The 9,208-nt window shown below is 43.3% G+C and overlaps 1 protein-coding gene across 2 annotated transcripts in view; it reads left to right on the top strand.

The window, feature by feature from the left end:
• Positions 1–532: 532 nt before the first annotated feature.
• Positions 533–9,208, top strand: part of ZNF654 (zinc finger protein 654) — a 34,748-nt gene continuing 26,072 nt past the window's right edge. For both annotated transcript variants that reach the window (XM_082304734.1, XM_082304733.1), the window contains exon 1: positions 533–708. In XM_082304734.1, the coding sequence (XP_082160860.1) occupies positions 577–708 (132 nt within the window). In that variant the 5' untranslated portion in view covers positions 533–576. The remainder of the gene's footprint in view (positions 709–9,208) is intronic.

The following is a 9,208-nucleotide window of genomic DNA, read 5'->3' as shown; positions in this document are numbered from 1 at the left end:
GTAGGCGGGACCTAGCAACCCGCCTAGCAACCGCCGCGCCCGCCCGCCGCCCGCCCCTTGCCCGCCGCCGCAGAGCGGCCGAGCGGGAGAAGCCCCTCAGTGATTGGCTGCCCCTGGCCCGGCCGCGGGGAGACGAACGGGAGTTCCGCCCAATTAGAAGTGGGGGGCGGGTGCAAGCGCCGTGATGGAGGCGCGCTCAGGCCAGTCAGAGTGCGCGAGGGCGACCTCGGCGTCTAGCGGACGGGGGCTTGGGCCAGTCGTCGGCGGGAGGCTGCGGAGGGAGGTGTGACGGACGGGACGAGCAGCCAATGGCGAGGGGGGCACAAAGTAACGAAGAGACTTTTGCTCCAATCGCCGGACGCTTCGGCGGGGCCGGGTGGAAGGGCGGAGCCAGAGGTCAGAGGTCGTCAGCGAGTTCTCCCGTCGTCGACCGTTGATGGGCACGGCGGCCGGCCCAATAGGAGCGCGGCGGGTGGGCGTGGCCGGACGTGAGGCGGCGGGGAGGGGGGCGCCCCTTCCGGCGTGGCGGGGCGGGGGCAGGGGGGTGCTCGGTACGCGCAGGGCGGCCGGAGCAGCATGGCGGAAGACGAGAGCGATCAGGAGTCGGAGCGGCTCAGCGAGGAGCTGGAGGCGCTGGTGACGCCGGGGCTCCCCGCCGGGCTGCCGGCGCTCCTCAACAGCCAGTATTACTGCCGCCGCTTCTGCCAGGTGAGCGCCGCCCCGCCCCCCCGGCCCGCGCCTCGCCCCTCCCCCCCCGCGGGCGGGGGTGGGGGTGGGGCGCGGCGGGGCTCGGGCCCCCCCGGCCCCTCGGGGTGGCGGGGAGGGGGCCGGGGGCGCCGCGGGGCCGGGGCCGCGGCCCGGCGGCCTGGGGTCAGTGCCGGGGCAGGGCTGGGGGTTAACGGGGGAGCGGGCCCGGCCCGCCCCGCTCCCGGGTCCTGAGGCGGGGAAGGGGAGCGGAGGCGACGCCCGGCCGTGCGCGGGGGGCGGGCGGGGTGCTGGCGCTGAGCGGCCCCGGCCCGGCCCGGCCCGGCCCGGCCCGGGGGGAGGGTGGAGGCCGGGGCCGGGCAGGGAGGCTTGCGTGGGGGAGGGGAGGGAAGGCGCCTCCCGGCGGGGCGGGGGGGCGGGCGAGGAAGAGCCGGGGGTGCCTGGGGGCCGCCGCCGCTCCTGGGCCCGGCGAAGTGGGACACGTGCGGCGGCGGCGGCGGTGCTGCTGCGGGAAGAGCAATTCCGGGTGGGGATCTCTGGGCCGGGAGTTGGGCGAGCGGCGACGGAGGGAGGGCCTCGGAACCGTTCCCGTAACGGTGGCTAAATGAGAGCAGGGTGGGTTTGTTTTGTTTTGTTTTGTTTTTCCTTGGAAAAGCAGTGTTTCTTTATGCGGGCCCGGAATTCTTGTGCTCTCTGCAACCTCTTTATGTATGCCTTGCAAAGTAACAAGCAACAACAGGTTGCTTTCCCTAGTTGCTTTCATCAGCAGGTGTTGATGAAATATTAGTTGTGCCGGGTGTACTTCAGCCACACTACTTGCCGTTTTCAGAAGCACAGACTAGAGGTTTTTTGTATGGAATTACTTCATTTCATCAACTTCTTGAGTGCTTACCTCACCGCTATGATGGTTTTCTTCCGTTTAAATAAATGTGCTTCTGTGGTCTTTTTGTTTTTCCTGTTCTAACATTCAATAAAACATCTTTTTCACATATTATTTACTGTAAGATGTGTTTAAAATCATCATGGGTAGCATACTGCTCAATAAGTCCACAGGTTGCTTTTTGGGTTTATCGATCCTTTTATATTTTCTTCTGTTTGGTGATTTCTCTAAACTTAGTGTGTGTGAAAAAAAAATTGTGAAGCCAGTAAAAGGAGAAGTGGATGTTTTTGGAAGTATGGCGTAAACTACTATTGTAAGAAATCACAACTGTATTTGATTAAGTTGGTAGGTTGGAAAGACCTTTGCTTCTGCTGAACACTGAGAGTTTGATCTTAAATTTTTCTAGCTACGCTTACTGTGTGTTGACTTCGTTGTATTAAGGAGGAAGTGTGGGCAGGGCAATAGCTTCATATACTGATGCCAATCCCGTTTCAGAAAGCTAGGAATTGGTAGGGAACAGAAGAGGACAAGGCCAGGAAAGGAATTTTCCTATAAAATAGTTGTACCACAGTTGTTAATGGTAGAGTATCTAAATCGTTTGACCTTGACTTCTCCTGCAGTTTCTTTTGTCTAGAAAGATTGCCAAGCTCTCTCCCCTACTTTGTTTTGTTTTGCTTCGAGTTTATGAACTCTCCACATGGGCAGCCAATGTTCTGAGGATATAAAAGGCTCAGTTTCTTTTCTCTTAATTTTTTTTTTTAACAATGCATCATTTAAATAATGCTGATGAAAGTGAGTTAATATATTAACACCTTGTCTCCAGGGATTGATTTTTTTTGTTTGTTTGTTTAAATTTGGCCTAGTGTGATCAGCAGTCATGTGCTCACTCAAAAGTGTAGTCTTCCATGTTTTGTTTAAGCATGTTTTTTAGTACTGGATTCTTCTACTGATTTAACTATATAAATACAAGATCTTAACTGGTGTGGTATACTGGTATAAAAAGCTAGTAGCTGTGTGACATTTGTGGTTTGACAACAAATGAAGTTGCGTGTGCTCCACATTAGCTCATTTACCCTCATGAGATTGACACTGGTGTAATTATACTGGTTTATATATACCTGTACATATAGAGGGCTGATAGGCCCTCAGCCTATTTAATAAGTGATGAAGCATATTTATATTTCTTCTTTGGAAAGTATCATGAAGTTTAAGTCACCTCTTTCTCATAACATCTGTTGTAAAACAAAACTTCTCACTTAAATACTGTGTTACTTTATTAGATTTAGCTTCTCCCCCCCCGCCCCCCGATATCTTTTTTTTTTTTTTTTTTTTAGTGCCATTTTTCCCTTTGGCTCTAGTTTTTGTCAGAGCCTGTTGCTTTGTACTTTTCTATCCAGATCTTCTGAAGGTCATATTAGGCTGTTGTGCAAATGAAGCTTCTCCACCTCATTCCACTCCACACTGATAACACAATTTTGCTTGTCTTAATGGTTATTTGGTGCTTCTGAATGTCCTAGTTTGCCTCCATTGTTCCTGTTTTTGCGTCGAAAGTTGAACAGCAGTTGTAGAAATAGTTGCTTATCGATAATACCACGAGTTTGAACTACCTGAAATAAACGTTTTTACATTCAGAATAACAAACTATTAAAATATATGGCTGTACTTTGATCATAGTGATGAAGCTTGGTGTCAGCTGAAAAGAATATTGTTTAGATTGCTTATAGTTATGCTACTGTGAGAAGTATGCGCACATCCACATCTCTCAGGAAGAGCTACAGGAAAAAAGAAGCAAGGTGTAAAGCCTTTTTGGTCTGTAGAGCCATTTTCTGTAGATAGAAGCAAAGATCTCTTGACTTGATCTTAAAGAGTAAGAGGGTGGCTGAGACCTTGAAAAGCATTGGCATGCACGTGTCTTTCCTCCTTGAAATATGTTAGAAAGGTAAAATATTGCTGTAAACAGCCAGGTTCAGTACTCTTGAGGCCTGGAGTATTGCAGCTGAACTTCACTTTCAGACAGTAGATTAAGTAACAGTTACAAAAGATGACTGGATTATCAGAGTGTTTTCCTTAAATGTATGGTGTAATCACAATTAAATGATACAAGGTGAAGTCAGAATGTGGAGTCTCTAAACCCATGTGTAGTTTCTGGGGTCTGTTGTTGTATTGTAGGTGTGCATGGTCATACAGAGTCATTACAGCCTGAATCTTCCAAGGCAAAGTGGAATAAAATGTTTTCTTAGATTGTTATTTGAGATTGATGACATGGAGAAAACAAAGATCAAGATTTCTGTGGTTGGGAATGAAAAGAGACAGTTGGAAGATAAGTGCCCAGCTTATGCACCTCACCAGCTGTTCCTGTGTTACTTTCTAAAAATTGCTGATCTGGCATTTCTTCCTGTTTGTGAAGTTCGCCGTGTATTGAAACCACTTACATGTTGGGAAAAGCAAGTCTACTGTTCCCAACTTTGACTAGCAAAAGAACAAGGTGTCTATAACTACTTTGTAGGTTTAAAGAAATTTGAAAGGTGGTACCTAGCAGAAACCCCCTCACTCTAAACATTTGGAAGAGGTTCAATGAGTTTCAACATGTTATGTTATATGCAGCATGTGAAATTCTTTCGTGAGATTTCTCAGGGACTAGAGCCATTGAGAGGTTCCTGTGTGAGTGAAATACAAATGATGAAGGGCAGAGAAAATAGCGTAGATGGTTGGTTTTTGGTACGAGGGTGGAGGGAGTACTTTTATAATTAGAAGGATGAATTTCCAAATTTACTTGATTTTAAAACAGACCTGAACAGCAAGCTGGAAAATGGATATAGCTTACTTTGTTCCACTTAAAGTGGGTATAGTTTTATCAACTAGCTTGAAATTTTCTCTTCAGAATCTTTTCTCATAATATTAAGTACTGTCAAAATATTACGAGTTACTCCTAGCGTTTCTGTAGTTGTCCACATGGCTGCATAACTGTACTAGATGTATTTTATGTTGTTTGGGACTGACTGAAATAAACACAAGGTGAGTCTGATCTGAAGTAACAAGGTAATACTGTGAAGGGTAAGCAGTACTCGATCTGCTCGTACTGTGGCATCAGCTTACGGCCTTCCAGTATGATCTGGCTTCCTGAAATAAAGATTACCTAGTTTGCTCACATTAATTGGTGGTATCTTGAGTCACTGCTAGAAAAATAATTCTCGGGTTTATAAACTCGAAAGCTAAGAAGTAAAATTTAGTAACGCACTAGAGAAGATAGTGTTTCCTGATTTATTTTAGTAGACAAAAAAAATTCAGGGGTGTATGACTCAACTGTTGTCTGTCTTGCTTTGTGAGGATGAAGGTAGGAAAATACACGTCTTTGAAAGTTTGTTCTTATGATTTTGGGATTAATACATTTTCACACTTTTTGTGATGTGTTTAAATTTGGAAGTACTTGCTTTTGACTCTTTCTTTGAACTTCAAGTCAATAGTTGTTAAGGTGCTTTCATATTTTAAAGAAAAAAAAAAAAAAAACAAAACAAAACCCAAAACCATAACCTTTTAGGTTATGCCAGACTTTTATTTTACTACTTTTTGGACTTTTGGGATCCATATTTGATCTCCATATGTTGTTTTGAAGTTTAGCTACAGAAATCTTGCTCACATGAGTACTAGTATTGGAAAGCGATCTCTTCAATTTCTTTGAAGCTTATTTCTCTGAGAAGGTATAATTTGTAATTTTTAACCACCTATTTTCTCTTGTAATGATTTGTGGTGTTCTAGGGTTTTTTTTTTAGCTTCCTGAATAAATATGCTTTATACTTGTTAATGTATAAATATATGCTTTATACTTGTTAATGTGCTCAAATTTTGGGAGCACTGTTGAAAGTCACATTTGACTTATTGACGGACTGCTTTTCAGGTTGTTTTTAAATGTGTGACATTGCTAGTTATGTGAAAGCTTGTAAAGGGCAAACTGTACACTGCAGTAACTAAATTTACCTGTGTATCACAGAATACCATAACTACTTGAAATGGTTTAAATTTAAAAATTAACCTGTCATCATGTTGTCTATTTACTGGGTGTTTTCTCGGTGCTTGGCTGGTGAAAACAAGCGTATTTGATTTGCTAGTTAGCAGTTTGGTATTGAGCTGCTGGAGATCCAAGTGAAGCTGGGGTTTGGAAGGAAATCCTTCCAAAGCAGCTGTGGCCAGCCCCAGGTCGGGTTTACTCCCGAGCTGACGGCCAGGCGTGAGCGGTCAGTTCTGTTGAGGATTGCCCGTCTGCCAAGAAGGGTCTCCTGGGTCAGGTGGTGGCACTCCTTCCTTTGACCCTTGATGGGAAACCTGATAAGCCACTACCATGCAAGACGAAGTTGTGGTATATGCAGTGCATTTGGCTGTTTTCAGTCAGCTTCTTGGGAGAATTCACACTAGTATTTGATTTGCAACCTCTTTATTTGCGGATGGGTAGGCTGAAGGAGTCAGTCTTCAGTGCCCTTGTCTTGTCATTAACATTATAAAGTCTTTTCTTATTCACATACTCACTTCCTTCTTCCTACCGCTTCTCCTCAGCTTTGGTGCCTGCTGTCCTTGGCTGCACCCTGAGAAATTATCTCCCTCTTTTAAAAGTGGAATTAAGGCGTTAGTATTGTAAAAAAGGAAACATTGCACAAATGTACAAATACTTTGTATACTTTTCTTGATCTTTGTAACGTTTTTCTCCTTCCACTTCTTTGGATCGTTTCTGTTTCACACTCTTAAACTTCTTGCTATTGCTACTTCTCCAGTTTTTAACGCCTTGTCTCAAAGTTTAGCTTTTGTATGAAGGTAAGCTTTTGAGTTTTGCTTGGAAAAACATATCAAGATTATAACTTATAAAGAGTTGCAGGTTTTTATACCTAGAAAGAAGGATCTCCATTGAATGATGCTTCTGTAGCATAGTCTGTCTGATAGCCTTGCTATGCAGGCTTTTTCAAGTTAGAAAAGGCACACCTATTGTGGTAGGTAATGCAAAAATTAAAAAGTTAAGTCCTTTTGGGTAGCAGTTGTTCAGATGAGGGAAAGAAATAATTGTACTTTTCACTTGAAATGCATCTTAAGTTGTCTTTTACTAAAATCACTGGGGATCTGGAAATATGCATTCATGTGTGTGTTCACAAGATTGTCAGTACTCTCTTCCATATATAATCAAAACAATTCCTTAAATTAGTTAATTTTCACTCTAGGGAGGGGCTAATCAAAAGGTGAGGAGGAATATTACTTCTTTTTAATATAAATAACTTTCAGTCATAAAATCTTACACAGGCACGTTTACTACAGTGCTACAAGTAGCCAAAACAGCTTTTCTGGGATTAATATATAGTTTTCACTGTTGTGCAAGTGGCAGACTGCAAATATGTATGGAAACTGGCTCTTTGGGTAGCTAAATGTAATGGGTATATGGAACCCAGTCTAAGATATTGTTCTTGCCTCAAGCAGGCTGAGGAGATGGATGAGATTTCAGTGATTAAGGGTGGGGGGAAGCATTTAGCTTTAAGGGTAGAGCTTTGGCAGAAACTTGTCTCATAGGATGTGTCATGCTGTTGCTGGGTGATGTTTTTTCTTTTGCCAGAAGTGTGATTATGTTTGGTTACTCCTTATGTAATATTCACATGTGAATTGCAGTAAAGCCATTGCTTACATCATGGGTTTTTTAGTTACACCATGTAAACCCATGTTAAACTTGTATCTGTTAAGTAATGTTTTATGTTATCTTAAAATCTTAAAACTTTTTCTACTCTCTGTTTGGATAATGGGATTCTTTCTTGTAAGGGCACAGTTAGCTTGTTTGTATGCAGAAACAGAACAAAATGCTCGTCATCCACTAAATAGGTTAAAAAGAAGTAAAAAAGGTGTGATTATTTCTTCTGGTGTTTCCAGGTAGAGTAAATTTAGTATTACTCAAGTTCTTTTCTAGAACTGAACTTTGGTATCCAAGCTGCTCTGGTACTTTTGCTGAACAGGCACCCATGGTAGGTGTTGCTTTTAATTATGGTTTTTAATTTTCAGGAAACTAATTTTTTTTAAACTTGCCTCTTTTTTGCTTGGCATTTTACATCCTTTTTGGTTCATTCTATTCTGTGACAACCGCTTTATTTGCTTATAATAAATGACAACCACTGTATTTGCCTACTAGCTTTCTTTTTCTGAAAACTATGAACAAAAGTACTCACAGAACTGTTGTGATTTTAATCCTGTGGTGACTTCCTTTACTGTTAAATCTCACAAAAATTGATGGGAGTAACTTTGTTTAAAATCCTAGTCGTGACAAAACTTTAAAATTGGTTAAATCTCACAAAAATTGATGGGAGTAACTTCAATTAAAATCCTAGTCATGACAAAACTTTTAAATTGGCAGGATTTGTTTCTTTTTAGTTCTTTTCTCATGGCGGGGTTGGGGGGACAGGAAAAGCTGTAGCAACTTCAGGCCTTGCACTGCATAAAACGTTTTTCGTGTGTCCTACATATTTGCAAATCTAGTTATTTGTAATGTTGTTTCTCTTAAGTATTTGGAATATAGTCAAATCACTTTATATGAATGTTTGATCACTTAAAATGTATGTGCATTTAATCAGTTAAAACATAATATTCCAGGAAAAAATATTTTTTGCATTGGTTCAGGTCTTTAATGACTACCTTGTTATTTTTGGGTTTGGCTGCTTTAGCTGTGTGCTTAAAACTTCTTACAGGAGACTGATAAGTCTGGTCTTGATTTTGCACTTGATAGGACACATCTGAATTGTGGATTTTCCTCTGAGTTACTCAAACATATTAAAGAAGGGGAAGTAGTGTATTGGTATGGGAGAAGGGTGGAGTTGAATTGGTGGAGGGTGTCAGAAAGACGCTTCAGCCTCCCTTTCAGTATCTGTATCTGCACTGAATGAGAAAGGGAAGACAAAAGGCCCCACAGTCTCATCATGGATAGTAGTAATTTAAAAGGTAAAGACAGACTGGGCAATGATGCATGGAGAGTCTTTAAATACACAAAAATTGCAACCTAACAGAATTCTTGAAGGGAATTGTTGCGGAAAGTCACGTAAAAACGTCACCTCCCTTCTGGTTCTCTGTGCTATTGGACAAGGAACAGGCCATTTTGACAATGTCATGTGCTTCTTGTTTGGCTGATTGCGTTGTATTGAAATTAGTGTGCTTGTTAAAAAAAAAAAGTGGTGGTGATTAATTGGAATGTATTGGAAAGAGTAGGACCTGGACATGACAAAGAAGGTATGGAATAAGGGGTGCATACTGTCCTGGTTTTGGCTGGGATAGAGTTAATATTCTTCCTAGGAGCTGGTCTAGTGCTGTGTTTTGGATTCAGGATGAGAATAATGTTGATAACACACTGATGTTTCCGTTGTTGCTGAGCAGTGCTTCCACTCATCAAGGACTTTTCAGCTTCCCTTGCTCTGCCGGGGGCACAAGAAGCTGGGAGGGGGCACAGCCAGGACAGCTGGCCCAGACTGGCCACAGGGCCATGCCATACTGTATGGCGTCATGCCCAGTATATAAACTGGGGAGAATTGGCTGGGGGCCAGCGATCGCTGCTTGGGGATGGGCTGGGCATCGGTTGGCAGGTGGTGAGCAACTGCACTGTGCATCACTTGTTTT

The sequence above is a fragment of the Platalea leucorodia genome (genome assembly GCF_965183815.1).
Source record: "Platalea leucorodia genome assembly, chromosome: 2".
NCBI lineage: Eukaryota > Metazoa > Chordata > Aves > Pelecaniformes > Threskiornithidae > Platalea > Platalea leucorodia.
The sequence above is the reverse complement of the archived record's forward strand: the minus strand, read 5'-3'. Positions and strand labels throughout refer to the sequence as shown.